Source organism: Phaseolus vulgaris, chromosome 11, assembly GCF_051622355.1.
Source record: "Phaseolus vulgaris cultivar YP4 chromosome 11, ASM5162235v1, whole genome shotgun sequence".
NCBI lineage: Eukaryota > Viridiplantae > Streptophyta > Magnoliopsida > Fabales > Fabaceae > Phaseolus > Phaseolus vulgaris.
The window spans coordinates 46,082,774-46,102,278 of NC_143508.1; the positions used below are offsets into that span (position 1 = coordinate 46,082,774).

General features: G+C 31.6%; 1 protein-coding gene across 5 annotated transcripts; it reads right to left on the bottom strand.

Moving 5' to 3' along the window:
• Positions 1-1,085: 1,085 nt before the first annotated feature.
• Positions 1,086-9,681, bottom strand: LOC137813513 (protein yippee-like At5g53940). 5 transcript variants are annotated; one of them, XM_068616148.2, is made up of 6 exons: positions 9,569-9,675; positions 9,339-9,478; positions 5,957-6,000; positions 1,691-1,799; positions 1,469-1,524; positions 1,086-1,378 (listed from the first exon to the last, which is right to left on the bottom strand). In XM_068616148.2, exons 2-6 carry the CDS (start codon positions 9,432-9,434, stop codon positions 1,294-1,296), a joined length of 390 nt encoding a protein of 129 aa, XP_068472249.1. In that variant the 5' UTR covers positions 9,435-9,478; positions 9,569-9,675; the 3' UTR covers positions 1,086-1,293. The 5 variants fall into 5 exon arrangements, with proteins under 5 accessions (XP_068472249.1, XP_068472176.1, XP_090153119.1 ...); XM_068616075.2 differs by having other exon boundaries at positions 9,339-9,495; positions 9,569-9,672; XM_090296993.1 differs by lacking the exon at positions 5,957-6,000 and having other exon boundaries at positions 9,569-9,681.
• Between the last annotated feature and the right edge of the window lie 9,824 nt (positions 9,682-19,505).

Genomic DNA, 19,505 nt, shown 5'->3' on the forward strand with positions numbered 1-19,505 from the left:
TCTACTGAAATTGTCTTTAACATGCACAACTTCAATTCAATGATTTTTTTTTAAGAAAATTTGTTATTTATTTCTAAACGATGGAATAATTTAAGAAAGATTTAATTGTGCTATTTTAATTAAAAAGAATGTATGAAAATGAATAATAGTGATAAAACTCTGGATGCTAAAAAAAATTAAAAACCTTAACCCGAACTCTAAAACTAAGAATGTTGAGCAGTAAACACTGAAATATTTAAATAATTATAGGATTTAGCTTTAAGCCTTATGCTTTTACGATTTCTTGGTATATCTTTTTGAATATATGATTTTTAAAGTTTTCGGTTAAAGTTTCTAATTAAGGTAATTAAATATTTTGATTAGTTTTAGTGTCTCATATTTAAGGTTTTACCATCATTATTAATTCATACATATTTTTAATAAAATAACAAAACTAAATCTTTCTTAAATTATTTCATCATTAAAAATAAATAATAAGTTTTCTTCAAAAAAAAAGAAAAAAGTCACTGAAGTAAACTTGTACATGCTAAATATAATTTCAATATAATGTGATATAATTAAAGTTGTACATGTCATAAGCGATTTCAATTATAAACATTTTTTCAAAAATCATTTTTCACATGTACGAATTTAATTATCTACTAATTAAAATCATATTAACTTTACGAGTTTAATTATCTACTAATTAAAATCATATTTGCAACTATGATTTCTTTCCAAATATCTGACACGTGCAATTTACATAGAACTCGTATAGGCAAAATCGTGAACAAAATTGACGATTTTTTTGAAATTGAATCGTACCCTGTATTTAAATTTTGAAATAAAACATCAATTTACTCATTTGTGAAAATTTGGAATAAAATTACACTACTTTGGAAAAAAAAAATCCCAGTAGCATCAGTGCTTCATAGGTACCTAATAATAATATACTACATCTAACAGTCTGGCATAATTACAATGGATCTTGAATCTGTTGCCCCCATATCACATTTGAATATGACTATTTATATTGAAGAAAATATAAAGGGAGCTCATATCTGACTTTAGGTAGGTTATAATGAAGATCTTTGCAAGAAAGAAGGTAAAATCTGAAACAGTTGATTCATCTCTTTCTGTCTACACAGATTAAATACCATTGAGAATTGTACTTCTTTTTTACCAACTATTACTAAGAAATAGCATGACAAAGTTTGATTCTGAACATTTCATGGTTCTACATTATTTTCATATATAAAAAAACTGTCCATTCTTCTTCACATGATCTGACAAGTGCCGAATATTTTAATATGATTAAGCATCTTCAGCATCACTCATGCTGACGCAGCTCTCAATATGGAATTCAGCGGAGAAATCAATTTCATCAACAATCCTTCCTCTGCTACATGGAAGTGAACAACATGCACAATCAGTATAAACATATTATAGAGGACAAAGAAGTATAACTCAAATTGTGACAACACTGTACCTTTCAAGAACAAACTTCCCCTCTTTATACTTTTGGCTTCTCTCATGTGCAGACTCCTGATAGAAAAAATGCAATTTAAAGGGTTCAAAAGTAATATAACAGAAAGCTGAAACAAAAAGAGTGAACTAATGCATGAAAAACTTTCTGGTCACCCATGCAAATAGACTTCACAAATTTTGATATTTTCTATACCAAAAAGAGACAGGGCAGGAGGAGACTTACATATTTCCAGCCAACTATTTGACCACAGCAACAACAAAAGATATCTGCCACAGTATGAAGTCCAGAAAGCATCATCCTTTCCTCTAGCACTCCAATCGTGAAGTTCACACTGGATCATGGGGTTGAAGACAAAAGCATAGCCATAAGAATTGGAAACTTCAAACGTAGTTATATTTTCATCTGAGAAAAACTAGATCCAAACAATTCCTAAAATAGCTTAGTTTGGAAAGAGAGCTTAGCATGTGTTTGAAAGAGCTTCTACAAACGAAGCTTATTTTCTGATACAAGAGATTAAGCTAAAAACGGAAGGTGTTGGATTAAGCTTATGGTTTTCCTTTTAGCTATTTTCAAGGAGTTTGTGGTGAATCTTATTGAAATAAGTTAAAAGGAGTTTATCTAGGAAGGTCACAAGTTTAACCAATCAAAGTGCTTATAACATAAGCACTAGAGAGTAATAAACCCTGATGTTGATTACCTAAGCATGCCCTTAATCTATTTCTTGTTTTTTCATTAACAATAATGTGCCAAAAAAGAAGTGCATTAGCAAGCATAAAGTCAAATGACTTCTGTGTTAGAAAACGGCTAATATGAAGTTGAGCTAACTAATTCATGATTAGCTTTCTTTCTTTCCTGTGCCTAAGTCATTACCTTTGGATTAGGTATTATTAGCTGCTAATACATAAAATGGAAGCATTTCAAAATTAGCTTTATTTTCTTTCTAGGCTCGTGTTCCTGACACTTCATACATTGCTTCCATATATTCACAAGATTAGTAATACAATAATGAACTAGTCTTATAGAAAATGCATAATTCTCTTTCGGGATCAAGTCCCGTATGCAAAGGAATCAGGAGTTCAATGAAATTGCAATCAATGCAATCTAGTGTCATTATGTCATGGATGTTGAAGTTAGTCCAAGGTAAAGGAGGATACAAGCATATGCTTATCCAAAAAATGCATAAAACGAGAATTTCAATATTCAAACCATAACATCACTCCCAGTCTTCACTGATCAATAAGTGCCATGCATCTGAATTCAACGATTTTAAACCCATTTTACATGGACTAGAAAAATTACCAACTATAAAAGAATTTTGCAAAAAAAATTGAATTCAATAGCTATGTCTGTGAGAATGGGTTCAGAATAGGCTAAGTAAGCTTTATTAAAAAGTTGTTTCGAATAGTACCTATATGTACCAAGGGTCCTAGATTTGCCTTTACCTTTTTTTTACTCTTTCCTTTTCATTGTTGTATCACATCAATTTCCATATAAATATGAGAATCTAAGGCAGATTTTTCAAGCTCTCTAAAATATATTTTTCTCCCTTTTTTGTTCTTCACAAGTTGGTATTAGAGGGGGTTGATCTTGCTCTTGCTCTGCTTATCCTCGTATTGTGATACCACCGTCTATTGCAGTTATCTGTCCTGTTTTATCCAACCAACACTAGATCTGGATTTTCTCCCTGCGTGACAGCTCAATACCGTAGTCAAGGTCATCCTCACAAGCCGCCTTTCCTCTTGCTATGACCTAGGCATCTGAAAGCCATATGCTGCCTTCTTGCTACCATACTAGCTTTCCGTCTCTTCTGAGGGGCTCGTTGGACTTCCTGTCCTTTGTGACCCTTAGAGTTCACTCTCCAGCCTTGGTTCAAGAGAAAATTTCTTCCTATCTCTTGGGTTCTATTTCTCATTCGTTGTTGGACACAACTCTCTGTTTTGTGATACTTGGAAATGGCTTCAGGACTAGTACACTATCTTTCAAGCTCTCCTTCTATTGCACAAAAAAGCTTAATGGAAAACATTATTTATCTTGGCCAGCTTCTATGGAACTTTAGTTTCTTGGCCAAGGGTTCCATCATCACTTGGAAAAAGATGTGAGTGAGATCTCATCAGAAAACTTTGTACAATAGCAAAAGCTAGAGTTTCAACTTTGTGTTCTACTATGGCAATCTGGGAAACCAATGTGTTGGGAACTCTTAGAACTTTCAAAACTTGCACAACTTTTTGGAAGAAGGCTCAAAGTATCTTTGCAAATGACATTCAACATCTCTATGATTCTTCTACCCACAAGCTAGCATCTCTTAAACAAGCAAATCATGTTATATGATGTCTATTGAAATATGGGCGCATATATTGCACATTTATTTTACAATGAATATAGGTTTATTAAATAATAAATACAGATTTGTTTGTAAGAAATCCCCAAAATTAAGAGATTGGGTTAGGAGTTTATTTGGTAGATTTGCTCTTGATTTATAATCTTTATTTCTGGAGATTTATTTCGTTTTTCCTTAAATACCTATGCATTATTTGTTTTTAATATCAAGAAAAGTAATTCCATATTTATTGTACTGCCTACACAATATTTCACAATGTTTTTTTTATAGTTGATGATCAACTGCTATTGAAGAATTGAAGATGTTTTTAGAAGCCAATTCAATAGAAGAAAGCAAGTAAGACTAATTTTATATGGCTATGATCCTTCGTGCAATAAACTCAAATTTTAATCATATTAGGGATCAAATCTTAACTGGTCAAGAAATTCCAACCATGGAAAGTTTAACAACTTAAATTCTTCTTGTTCTATCTCTTCAAGAATACACTAAATCTTCAGCCATGGTATCCCCATGTAGAAAAGATGGTTGTCGATTTAGAGGATGGTCAAGAAATTCCAACCATGGAAAGTTTAACAACTTGAATTCTTCTTTTTCTAGCTCTTAAAGGTACAAATCTTCAAGAATCCACTAAATCTTCAGCCATGGTATCTCCATGTAGGAAAGATGGTTGTCGAATTAGAGGACGACATGGTGGTAAAGGACATCCTTAATGTATTGTAAGAGAATGGGTCATACCTCTCATTTACATTTCTCTTAGCTATCACAAGTTTTCCCCTTCCTATTTTTTGTTATTCTCTTTGTCTTCTATTACTATTCATATGAATGTGATAAAAGCACTTAGTCATTTTGGATGATGATAAACCATGATTTTTGAAATGAAAACTTTTGAACAAAATAGTAGAGGGGAGTTAGTTCCTCTTCTATCCTAGACGAAGATGATTGGTTGTCATTGGGTATATGCTATTAAAGTTGAACCCAATGGTAACATTGATTGCCTCAAAGCTCAATTGGTGGCCAAAGAATACACTTGATGGCCTCGACTATAGTGATACTTTCTCTCCGATGGCAAAAATGACTATTGTATGTCCTTTTCTTCCCATGGAGTTATTCGTCATTGGCCTCTTCACCAATTGGATCTTAAAAAAGTTTTTCTTAATCGTGATCTAGAGAAGGAAGTCTACATGGAGCAACCTCCTTGGTTTGTAAATTGTTTTGCTCTTTCCATGGTCTCAAGCAATCTCCACTTGTTTGGTTTGGGAAATTTAGTCACATTGTTCAAATCTTTGGGATGAAATGCGATGAGGCAGATCATTTGATTTATATTGTCAAACCTCTCCTAGAAAATGTGTGTACCTAACTAAAGAAAGTACTGATGATATAGTCACTATAGGGAATGATGCTACTAGAATCTCTTAACTTATTGTACTTTTCATTGAAGGAAATATTATTTTTGGAAAAGCAAGAAATAATATGTAGTTGCCTTATCAACTACTGAAGCTTAATAAAGGGCAATGACATCTCTTACTTGTGAGCTTGTATGAGTAAATCACCTCAACTAAAACTGTGAGCTTGTATGGTTGTGGTATGTAGTACTCATTGTATTTTGTTGTATTTTGAGTGTGTTGGCCTATTGATTTATTGAAAGGTTGCTACGTGCTTTGAGCTGTACCTAATTTCTAGATGTGACATTTCTTATTCTTTTCTCTTTCCTCTCATTCATTATATATGAACTTCCAATGTCATTATAAATATGAGAATCTAAGAGAGGGGAATCAAACTCTAAATTTTATTCTCTATTCTTTTGTATTTTTCTCAAGTAGAATGCAAAGAGAAAGTACAACAATTCCCATTTTACATTCGCTAGCAATAAATCCTTATATCTAGTACAAAAGGTTCAAATGCCTGAGTCTAATACTCCAACAAAAAGCATTTCCAAATAAATGTAAAATATGTAATTTCGTCAAAAAGTTTAACTTAGCAAAATATGACCATCATAAGTTTCAGACTTCCAGCACTATCAAACTATGCTTAATAAAACTTTTAACTAGTAATATGAAAACACTAAATAACAACTCACAAGGCTGTTATGTACTATATACTACAATCATTACTTTTAAACACTAATGGATTACAACTGAAAAAATACTCACACATTATTGAAGAGATATGCTTTTCCCCGCTGGCAATAAAATGCCTGAGAAGAATAGGTACCAGATATTAAGATGTGAAGCAATTTAATCCAGCACAACAATTACAGTAAGGTACTGGTAGAAACTAAGCAAAAAATGTAGAAGACAGAGATAACACATTCAATTAGAAGCAAAAAGTTAAATTTGCCATTTTCCCCCTCAAAAAGTATACATGTCATCTATATACTTGTATTTTAATTAAAATATATGATAATCAAGAAGAAGAAAAAAACAGAATAATAAGATGGACAAAGAAACAGATATTGTAGGTGTTATAATTATAAAAATAAGGAGCAGATCTAATATATTAAAAAAGTATCTAAATTATATATGTAAGTTTTATTTTTTCCCATATATTTATTACTAGAGGACATCAAATCTCCTTTGTCTGATGTATTGATTCCATTTCTCCTATAGTTTAACAATAAGGAAGGACAAACTACAGTAATGCCTTTGCCTTTTTTTAAAATTCACCCGTACCTAACACCTACAGTAACCCTTACTGGTTTGAAACACATCACACCGTATATCCTAGTTCTCCAAAAAAAACAACATTGTGTAACCCTAAGGGGATTACCTCCAGGCATTAAAAAGCCAGGGGTATCATTTTCATGTCAATTCTCAAGAAACCACAGTAGGTGTTAGTGATGCAATCCGGCCTTGCATCTTCAAATGTAGATCTTCTTCATTGTTTTGATTTGAATATCTTCTACAAATAATGAATGATATTACAGAAGCATGCAGAATTGTAGAAATTTTGGAGGGGATGAAAATTATGATGGTGAATCTTAGTAAGGTTAGGCCAACACTTAGTTTCTAGAGTGAGGTTGGGCAAACACTACTAGGAGGAGTCCAGAAATTTGTTTAACAAGAAGACAACTCTAGAGAGAACTTTGAACAAGTAGAAGTGTCTCAAAAATTAGACAGCATTTTTTTTACTCAAATCAAAGTTAAAAATACATGTACAAGAGACTCCTATTTATAGGATAAAGTCTCTCAAAACCTCTCAAATGAGAGTGTGACAAGTGTCACCTCCTTATTGGTGCAAATCCTCTCCACTGGGAGAGTGACAAGTGGCATGCCTTCATTGGAGTAAAATCCTCTCCATTGAGGAGAGGACATGTGGAACTTCATACCATCCTTGCCTATATTTCTATTTACCCCTCTTTTTCTATTTTACAACCTACTCTCTTTTCTATTTACACCAATACTCTACTTGGCCCAAAATACAAGGTCCAAAAGAAATTTTTAAGTACTCTATACAATTTTTACAAGGTTAAGAAAAAGAAAAAGACTTCTCAATTTTATGAGTGTTCCTCTCCAATAAAACTCGACCTCCGTCTATCTTCTTAGTCAAAAGTTTCGAGTCTAGATGGTTTCCATCAGTTAGTGTACTTTTCACTAAAAGAAGCAATGCAACAGTCATCTAGTCAACAGTCATATCATAAGGACAATTGTAAGTTCTTACTGAAGCCTTTTTCTAGTCATATAATAAAGGAACCTCTTTTCCCTTCATCATATCATTTTTATACAACATACTGGCTTGTAGATAATTCATTTCTACCCATAATGGGAATAGATACTAAATGAACTCCTCTATTAGCATATCAACCTGCTGTTAGAGATGTAATATAAAGCTTTTCATGTGTCTTCACCTAATCGATTAAAACTTTTGTGATAGTTGGCTCACCATGGTATCAAATGTTCTGTGGTTAATTAATGTACTGTTCAATCTTTACCACCTTCACTCTTATAAAAAAAGTTGAATTTCGCCACAAAGTAGGTGGACTTGAGAATATTTCATGCTTGAAGCCAAAATGGATCTTGTGTGAGGAGCATGTAAGATTTTATATAAAGTCAATTGTATGTCTTCAATAGATAACTTAAGCTTTTGCAGTAATTGCTTCATCAAAACTGCACAGTCTTATACAATTATTTCCGCATTTGATATTTATCCTCAATATTGAAGTTATAGAGTGGACTAAATTCTCTTGACCGCAACTTGAAATCTTGTCAGCATACCTTCAATTTATCCATGAACAAGAATGAACAGCAAAAGGACTAAAATGAAGGATATTAACAATTCATGCAACAAACCAGTATTTCCTAATATGATTTGTTGGCAATATAGTTATCCTTCATTGTAAGAAGAGATGACCCCATGAGTTACTATATTGTAAGAAATCCCCACTCTGCAACGAGAGGTTATAAGCCTTTCTTCTGACGAAATTAGCCAGAGTTCTTGTTTTTCAATAGTGGTTGAAGCTGCAATAGAAATTTTAATGAGAATATCATACTTCCACAGGAAGTTTGTAAAAGATAACTTAAGAGATGAAAATATGATACTGCCACTGATGATGTTCTGAGTTCTACAGATAAGAGTAAACTTTGCCAGCTGAATGAGAAATATAACCATCAACTGCCCTATATGTAACTGTTAATTGCAGCTGTCTTTGCCACAAAAAATCCCAATGACCACTCAATCAGATTCAAGAAGCTCTTGTTGCCATTGACAAGACCCCAAAATGCTTAAGGTTCTCCAACTTATTTAGCAGAACCAGATCAAACAATTTTCCAAGAAATCACAGAGGACTGTTGGATTAACAGCAATCTAACTTAATTGAATCCTTTGATACAGATTTAGACATTATGTCCAAGGTGTATCTTATCACTGGGTTTAGAAATCAATAACCCTGTCATCTAGATTTCGCTGGGAATGATGCAATCTTCAGATTAGAAATGTTCAAGGCAGCGGTCAAGGTCCAACCTTCAGTGGCTCTAGGTTAATGACCAATTTGGTACACCCTGGAAAAGGTAAATTTTTTGCTCATTCTCAATGGTGAATCCAAGGTTTTTAAGAAAAATAAGTTTGCGATCACAATTTCAGCTGCAGTTTGGCTTTTTGGGATCGCTGCATCCATAATTGTAGTCCCATCAACAGTACTTCTTCACAATTTCACACAATGTCAAGGATCCCAACAATCCATCACTGCATGACCACAATTTACAATCTTGGGTACACCAAACTGATTGCAAGGGTCAAACTTTGTTCTTTGCAACTGTAGTAAACCAAACCCTACAATTGTTGATGTATCAAAGCTTGATTTCTAGCAATCAAGCATGTTCTTCTAGCATATAATCATAGCTATCAAATCCCACAAACCCAATAGAAAAAGTCTCAATATTTCCACACACCAACATAAGAAAAATGAAATGACATATTGTTCTTTTAATCAGGAAAAAAATTGCTCTTTTATGCTCGTTTCAGATAATCTCACAAACAACAGTGTTAGATAAAACATGATTTATCATTGAGTAGAGTTAGAAAGAGCGAAAATTGTACCCGAGAGATGAGATCATCAGCAAGGGCTAGGTGGGTTTTGCAGGACTTGCAACCGTAGGACCTGCCCTCCAGCTCCACCGTGAAGATTCTTCCCATTTTCTTCGGTTTTGAAAGACACCCTTTGATGTCACCACCACTCACTATTTTTCAACATTCGCTTACCAAGGTAAAAAAAACAATTATACAAGTGAAGATTCGTATGAACTATGAAGACAGAGAGAGAAAGAGACCTGTGAAGGATTCTAGCAGAAGAGAGAGGAAAACGGTCACGTGGTACTGAGTTACTGGTAGGATGAAAAATTCAACGAAGATTTTTTTCTTTTCTCTTTTCACTGGTTTTGCTTTTCACAGTAATTTTATATACAACAAAACTAATTAGCGGTTAATTCAATTGGCACATAAATAAATTTTCTTAAAATAATTGACGATTTTGCTGGTACACATGATTTTTTTTTCAAACATGTACCTTAAACTTTTGTTTTTTTTATTTAATCTTCAAACTTCATTGTGTTTATAAACTGTAATTTTATTTTAATTAATCTTTTAAACTTTACTATTAAAAAATACACCGTAATATTATTATATGTTAAGATAAATAATTTAACTCTAACATAATTAAAAATATTTTAATCGATTAGAATACAATTACATTTTAAGGTGTCAGTGAAAAAAATGGTAGAATTTAAAGATAGATTAAACCATGAAAAAAATATGTATTTATAAATATGATAAAGTTTGACTAGTGGAGAAAATATTTCAAGTTAGATAACTTTTAGAACTTTTTTTTTATTATTATTATTAAGCACGTTTCTAATCCATTTATATATTATATGTATTGTTTTTTGTCTTATTAAAAGTTTGATGTCAAAGTCTTAAAAGTAACATGTTTCTCAGAAAAACTTATAAACACTGAAAATAAGTCTAACTAGTCCAATAAATTTATAAAAAAAAAAAATTGTCATCAAATAAATTAATCTTTATTATTTTAAAGACAAATATTAAAAGAAATGAAAAAAAAAACTAAAAAACAATAATCCATTATATTGAAAATAGAGAAACACACAAAGGATAAATAAGTCGTTTTGTCTTAAAAGATAAAAAAAAAGTTATAAGTTAATATAATTAGGCAATTATTAAATTATAAATCATTATATATAATAAATTGATCACTTTTATAATAATTATCTTAAAATTTAAATTAATAATAGTTTATAATTAACTAATATTCTATATTATTTATCTTTATTTTATTTTATTTTATTTTATTTTAATTATTGTAATCTTTTTTTTAAGACATAAACAACCTAATACATAGATAGAGAACTTATAGTATATAATCTAGTTTTTTTATTGTTCAATACATTTTTTTCTTAGACAACCTATGATTTTGTTGATGGCAAATTAGTGTGGGCTACAATAACCCATAAACAATAAACAAGTTCTCTTGTTCGTCTTCTTCAATAATATTGTATGATTGAGGCTTTCCATTGTTGACTTGTTTGGTGAGTCTTGCTCATATTCTTCAATGTCTTATACTTAAGAGTGTTTGGCATGTAGCATTTTCAAATAGATATGACTATTTAAAAATTGTATAATATTGTAGACCTTGTAACATGTTGATTCTTTGGGAACTCTTTCAGAATGCCTTGAATAGACCATTTGATAAGTTTAAGCAACTTGGAATATCTAGTGAGTCTTTAACTAAATATTCTCACTTATTAGCTTCGTTAGAAATTATAACATACCTTATAATGTTTGTTATCATCAAAACATGTAGACTTTTATGTTTCAAGACCATTTGTCTAGCGTCTTAACCGTTAATGCTTATCTCTCTGGGTTGAAGGTTTAATTGACTCCAGAAAGGGGGAGGGGCTTAAATGGACCCTAAACTCAATTTTCTGATGGGTGATAGATTGTTTAGCATTTTAACAAATAATGCTTATCTCTTTGGGTTGAAGGTTTAATTGGCTTCAGAAGGGTGGTTAAATGGACCCTAAACTCAATTTGTGGAGTATCAGCCAATTAAAAATAGCGTTTAAATAAGAATAGAGAGAGAAGTAGACATATATTTATATTGGTTCACCCTATAACAAGGTCTACATTTAGTTCCCTCAAGCAATTCGTTCAAGAACTTTTCACTAAGTATTCTCCACCTCTTTAGGCACAAAAATATTCTTACACCTCTTTAGGTCACCCAATATTCTTACACCTCTGCAGGTCACTAAGTATTCTCTACCTCTCTAGGTATACCAAGTATTCTTTACCTCTACAAATATACCAAGTATTATCTACCTCTCCATGTGCACCAAGTATTCTCTACCTTTCTAGGCAATCAGTCATAATCTTTCCATGAGATCAAAATCTCTTAACAATAAGAAACCTCTTTACTAAGAGAACAATAAAAGCTTTAAGGGTATACTTCACAGTGTGAAGGATTTACAATAGTTAATGCACAACCCAATCTTAGTTCACTTTTACAATAAAATATCTAAACTATGTAGCACAAATCTAATCACACTTTGTTTATGCACTTCTTGAAAGCTTGCTTTTCTTTATGTACACCTCTTTACTGTGTTCTTCATCTTTAAGGTCTTTATATAGTGTTAAAAAACATGACCGTTGAAGCTTTGTATTCTTCATTATTCAATATAATTGTTAGATTCTAAATATATAAACTTTGTTTCTAATTGATCTTTATGTGTCTTAAGTGTGTGAAGGATTTCAAATACTTTATTTATATTTTGCAAATATGAACATTCACACTTTAATCTTTATAACTTTAAGTATCAACTTAATATGTTTCGTTCTTCTTCTTCTTTAACGCGTTAGACGATGGATATAGAAACTTCTATTTTGAGGTAGTTTACTCGTTCTTGAGTCTTCACAAGCATTTCAAAATGTTTCTTTATCAGTACTTAATTTGGACATTGAAACTATAATTATTTCTAACATAAAATTCTTCTTTCACTATTTCACGTTCTTCTACGTGTTAGACGTTCAAAATGGAAATGTTTATATTTGCATTGTTAATTTTATTTTCGTAGTAGACGCTTGATAAGTTATATTTAAGTAATATTTCATATTAAAATATAAGCACTTGTGGATATTTATTGATTAAAATAACTATAATTTAACTCCTAATTTATGAATTTAAACCTTTTTACATATTTTGTGATTATAATATGAATAAGAATGATTATTCTCAAATTTGTGTTAATTTCAAGATTCTAGGGGAAAATGGAGATGAAAGAGCTAAAGGAGAATATACAAGATAAAAAGGGAATGTTGGAACACTCAAACACTTGCCCAAACTAGCCTAAGCCATAACCCTTCCAAAGGAACTCGCCTAAGCGAGCTCAATCTCACCCAGGCGAGATCACTAAAGAAAAGTTGAGCTTTTTCTTGTCCAACTTGCCCAGGCGAGCCCAATCACGCATAGGCATGAAGTCACTTATGCTTTGTTTGGATTAGGGAGTGGAAAAGAGAGAGTGAATTTGAAATGATTTGAAGGGAAAGTGTAAAGAAAGTTAGGGTGTTTAGATTAAGGTAAATAGAGTGGAAAGTGTGGGAAAAGTTTACGAAAGTTTGTGATAGATGTGACTGAAATTATATATTTTTTAATTGATAAAAATGTAAGTTTACATATTTATCCTTATATTTAAAAATGGTTAAAAATTAATTTGATATATTTATTTATAAATTATAATTATTTTTAATTAAAATATTATTTAAATATTTGATAAAAATTTATTTTTCATTATTTTTATCTTTCGTTTTTTTAATTAATATAGTTATTATATAAATTTATTTTTTAATTATTAAAAAATATTATTATTTTTATTATTATTTATATTTATAATTTATTATATATAATATGATTAATTATGTTTTTATAATAATTATTTTTTTATAATTTTGATTATATTTTTTATATTTCAATTTTAATTATATTTTAAATAAAAATTAAAATAATTTAAGTTTAAAATAAAAAGGGTAAAAGAGGAAATTAAAGTTAAATATATAACTTTCTTCGCATATTTGCGAAGAAAGTTTTGCAAGCAAATTTTTTTTCGATTTGCGTGCATTTACGTTTTTATTACGTGGATTCATCTTCATTTCACTGTAAATAGTGTTTCTTTGCCTTTCAGCGCTTTGAAACAAACACAGGTCCAATTAGGTTAAATATGAGGTGTGAGGCACAACCCTAGATATCATTGGGAGGATAGGAGGTGATAGAAAATCCTAGAGGAGGCAGTCGTCGAGGAGAAACATCCTGAATCTTCTTTTCTTGCTTTCCATGCTTGTAATGGCCAACATGAGTGACTAATTCTACCCTTTGAGATTAGGAGTAATCTGTTCAAAATCTTATGTATTGAGGTGATATTTAAATATAATATTTTGTTATTGATTGATGATTAGTATTGTCATTTTATTTGTAAGGCTTGTTTACCATGATTTTGATCCTTAGATTTGACTGAAAAATTTTGATCCTTAGATTTGACTGAAAAGTACTTATAAGTTTCTTACCTAAATGATAATGCTTAACATATTTAAATGTTAGGAATAAATTTGAAATGTTAATTGCTATCAACATTTAATCTTAAGGATAAATAGTTTTTATAAATATGCAAAGAATCGATATTTAGGAAACTATCTAATAATTTTATATGCGAGAAATCGATATAAATAAATTTTATATGAGAATTAATATCAATCAAATGATAGAATATTATTATGCTTTTCAAAATACAAAAGAGTGAATCTCAATCCCAATTTTCTGAATTGAATCAACAATTATTTACTTTGCTTTATTTACAATTTTGCAATCATATATAACAAACATCCTACAAACTTTTACTTATTGTCTTTTATTTAGTGAATCTTATACTTGATAATTCAATTGTTTCTTGTGGGTTCGATATTTGTCTTTAGGGACAAATTATTACTTCTGACGCAGTACACTTGCCGTAAAAAACTCATCAATGCTCAAACAAAAATGTTATGATATAATCATTTAATGTGTTTTGCCACTTATTTGCACTTCGAATAATCTTCCTTTTTTAATATCTTCGTTTGTACATCCTTGACATTGTTTTACTCTTGATTTGCACAAATCTTGCTTGTCAGCTTCATCTCTTTCCTATCAGATGCTGCTGAATATGGAAACTTTTACTTTCATCTCTATACGCGTCTTTAAGTTCCTCTGTCATTTTCTAGGAACAGAATCAATATCAATGAACATTATAATTAACAAAATAAATCATGGGTATCACTGAAATGATTTCTTACAATTTTGAATTATCAATATTTTCAATTCCTAAATATTTCTCTAGAAATTCACTTTCAAATTCATTCTAAGTTAATATAAAATCTAAACATTATGATATGTTTACATTAAACATATTTTGAAAAACTCTTTTATATAGAAAATGTTCATGTTTTGTTTTTCGAAAACTTAACAGTGAAATATTGTTCACTCCAATATAATTTTAAATTTAATTTTAATTGCACAACTATATTAAAAAACATTTAAATTCAATATTGAAAACATTTTTTCATCCTCAAAACATTTAAGCACCATGGTATTTGAGATTTTCAAGTTCTTTGTGTACGAAAACAATATCAAATACGAAAACTTTCTAAAATCATTTATTTGAAAATAATGTTTTATATGAATTAACAATGTCAAATAAGATTCGAAATCAACCAAGCAATGTCATAAAACATTCTCATAATGAAAAGGTTAAGTATAAACACTTCCCTGATGCTGTAGTTCGTCTGATGAGTAGAAAATACTAGTATTGTCTGATATTGCAATCTTCGATGATCGTCTGATGGCTTATAAGCAAGTGCTTTGATATTTGTTTGCCTTGTAATGTCCAAAAGAATGGGTTGACAATATCCTCTGATGTATCCATGAGCACTAGGATTGTCTGATGAAATCTTCTTCAGTGAGCGTGTGTCATTGTTCGACCAATGGGACTCTTGCTCATCTTTTATTAAGATCATTTGATTGAGGCTTTCCACTAGTGACATGTTTGATGAGTCTTGACAGACCGTCTAATGTATCTCATTTAATAGTATTGTCTAACATTTGTTACAAAGCTTGATTGTCTGAAAAACTTAAACAACTTATAATCTTCTAATGGGTATTCAACTAAATCTGCAGAGTCAGTAGCTTCGTTAGACATTTTAACACACCTTATAGTGTTTGTTATAATCAAAACATGTAGACTCTCGTGTCACTAGACCGTCTGATGGGTGATAGACCGTCTAACGTCTTAACATAGGTAACATAGCCTTTTGCACCAAGTCATGGTTAAACTGTATACTATACATGGTAGAAAATTGGGTCAAAGTCAAAACATTCTTATTTTAGGAGTTTGGTGACAAATGTTAGAATATATGGCCTTAAACGAGAGGGGGAGTGAATTTTTTAAGAGGGGTTTTTGAAAACTTTTCAAGGTTTATTGAATTCTTTGTATAAATCCAGAACAGGAATCAAGTTAGCCAAAAATTTAAGCAATTATACAACAAAGCAACAGAAAAACAATCGATTGTTTCTTCGAAACAATCAGTTGTTTATATCAGCAAAGCTTAAAACAAAATTTAAATAAGTTCAGAGTAAGAGAGAATCACACAAACTGTTTATACTGGTTCACTCTTAAACCAAGAACTACATTCAGTCCCCAGAATACCACTTGGTAATCCACTAAGCAATTAAACCAGATTACAAAACACAAACCACCGAAGTAGTGACCTTGAACCATTCAAGAAACACACTATCTTTGACAAACCACACCAAGAGTATTGATATTGGACAGCTCAAGAACACACAATACTCTTTGGAAACACAACACCAGAAATACATTAGGTTTAGAAAGGATTACACCTGATCATAGTACAAACTGAATTGAATACAATTGCAATCCTATTCCACTCTCACTTGAAAACCCAAAGCTTGATGTGAATCTTGAAATCTCAAAATCAATTCTGTCAAACTGAATTTCTCAAAAATGTTTCTTACTTTTGAAAACATAAAACAAATTATTTATATCTTCAAAAGATTGGTCAAAGCAATTAATGAAGGAGTGTATTCAGTTAGAAAACATTTAAAACAGATTCACAAACCAAAACTAAATTTTGTTAAGATTTTCAAAGAAACAATCGGTTGAAACCACAAAACAACCGATTGTTTTGGTTTGACTGTTAAGTCAACCAACCCAAATCAGTTTTCAACCTTTTTCAAAACTCCTAAGAGTAAAACAACCGGTTGATTCGACAAAACAACAGGTTGTTTTTCACTTAGTTGGAAAAACACTTAATTTCAAAAAGGTTTTAAATCACATTAGCTTTAGATTTAACAAGGGACTGGATTACAAATTAAACTACCCAGATCCCACCCAAACACAGCAGCAACACTAGCTTTTCATCAAACACCTTGGATTTGGATTCTTCAAAGCACATGATCACTCTTTATCAACAACAAAGACAATTTTAGGTATTTTCCTAAGAGATCATTTGATGTTGACTTTAGCTTGCATCTTTAACATATCTCTTTAGTAGACGAAGTTAGTGGACATTTATGACATCCAAATAGTACACACATATGTATATTCAAAAGGTACAATGATATTTGTGCACATTGTTTGATGAAGACTTGAGAGATAGAACATCCCCTGACCAAGTCCAACCCTCTAGAAAGATGACCCGAAGCATGACATAGGATCTAAGGCTAGGTGAGGATTCACCACTAGCCAGTGCTTCAGAGCCCATCATTCCTTAGAGGATCACCAAGAGTAGAGCCCAAGCCATGGGAGATGAGCACCAGCTAGTCTCTTTGTTTTTAATTTCAGTTGAGTAGGGCCCATTTAGCATAATAAAGGGGTGTATTTATCATTTTAGCTTATGTCTAGTCCATTAGGGTTAGAAAGTAGCCCTAGATTTTAGATGTCAGGACTAAGGGGCGACATTAACCTAGGTGAAACCCCTAAGCCGCCCCTCTCATATCCCTTTTCTATCCCTCCCCCACCTTGCCCACTGATGAACATATATTTATTCACACACAATAGCCTTAATCATATATTATTTGACTATAATAATAAATAAATCCATTGTTTTAATTAATATTCATATAATTGGGTTTATTTGGGCCTTAACTATTATCTTTGGTAATTTTGTGTTTTTAGGGTAAATTATCTAAAGCATCTACCTTTGTAAATGAGCCAAACATGCAAAAGTCCAAGTTGCTTCTTTGAATCAAAACAGAAAACAAATTCTGAGGAGAAGAAAGAGAAAATAAAAGCTACAAGATTCCAGAAACAAAATTGGAAGCAAATCTTCTGCAAAATAAAAAGAATTATGGAAAGTGGAAACTGTTTACAAAATTTAAACTGCAATATTTTCCCAAGATCCTTGGAGAAGAAAAGCCTATAAAAGGACACAAGCATCAAGTAGAAAGGGAGAGAGCTTCATAGGGTTTTCTTAGTAATTCTTTTGTTTTGCCTCCGCATGGAAGGCTAAACCTTTTTGGTTGATTCCTTTGTAATTTCCCATTGAGTTCTGAGGTTTTGTTCAATAAAAGTTTCGATTTTTAATTCTCTATAGCGGTTGTTTTTATTGTCTAATCTCCTGGAAAACTAGTTTTTGTGAGAGGTTGTACTTGAACGCATGATTGAGAGTCTTCCTTGTCTTAAACATTGGTTTCTTAGTTAGTTCGCATTGTTCTAATTAATTCCTTGGGCGCATGATTCAAGAGAGATGAGGTAAGCATTCCCATGGGGTATACGCATGGAACAAAATGGGTATTGATTAAACCAGTTGATGCATGTTTTACTGGTGAGTTTCAGTTGAATCAGATCAGCGCATGTTCAATCTGGTTTAGCTCTGTTGGAGAATTGAGAAAAGATTAATCTTTAGAGAACCTGTGAAGAATTCAATGGTGGAAGAACTTGGGATCAACCGCTTTTTATTTGTTATTTTAAATCTCTTTTGTATTTTCTGCACAACTATTTCAACCCCTTATTTTTATTATTACTGTTATTGCTAACTTTTATTGCTTGCAAATAGATTCTAAACACTGATTTACTGATTTCACTATTGGATTCGTTGTGAGACGACTTGGGGTCATTTGACCACAATTATACTATCATCTCTCTAGTGTTAGACAAGTCTACGCTAGAATCATATTAATTTGACAGCAAAACAACAGCTATCACCCACCAATGCACCCATTCCTATAAATAGGGTGCCTTGCCTCATGTATTTACATTTGATTTTGAAGATAGTAAAGAAACTCTGCTTGAGTGATTAGTGAACTTTGTCTCCTAAATGAATTTGAGTCTTATCTTGAGTGTGTGAGCATTTCAAGTGGCGGCTCTTCCTTATACAAACCGATAGATAACTAAGGACACAACAAACACTTTCCAAACGGGTCAATCATCTCAATATACAAAGTCAAGCCCCACAAGGCCTCAAGAAAGAATCAACAAAAGAAGAAGAAGTTATAAACCTGAATATCAGAAGTTCTTCCTTTCGGTCTTCTTAAAAAATAGAATATGTTTGTAAATAATTTGGGTTCACTTTAGGGGTCCAAATAGCAAAGATAGGCTAGAATAAGGTTTCTTTAGCATAATAGGGGGTGTAGGTATCATTTTAGTTTGTTTCTAGCCCTTTAGAAAGACAATTTGACCTAGTTTCTAGAAAAACAAGCTTAGGATGCGTGTTTGACTTAGTCAAACCCTAAGGCTGCTCATTTTTTCCCTTTTCCCATCCTACCCCTCTTGCTTGTTTTCCAAAGCTCCTTCACCTATAAATATGAGGCCTACCTATTCTATTTTACAAGTTGAAATTAATAGAAGAAGAGTTACTCTGCACAAATATTGTGTGAGCTTGAGTGAGTGCTATCTCCTCTCCCTTAGTCTTATCTTGATGAGAATGAAGCTCTCAAGTGGCGGTCTTCCACTCATCTTGATGGTTACCACCCATCAAGTGGCGTGAACACCACTCTCATTTTCCATAAGTTTCCTTCTTCCATTCTCCTACATTTTCGCCTTCCATTTTATGTTCATTGTCTTTGTTTCCTTCATTGTATTGCTCTCGGTTTTTTGTCTTTATCATTTGAGTTTTGCATCCATTCTCACCATATCTTGTCTTTTGATCTTTGCC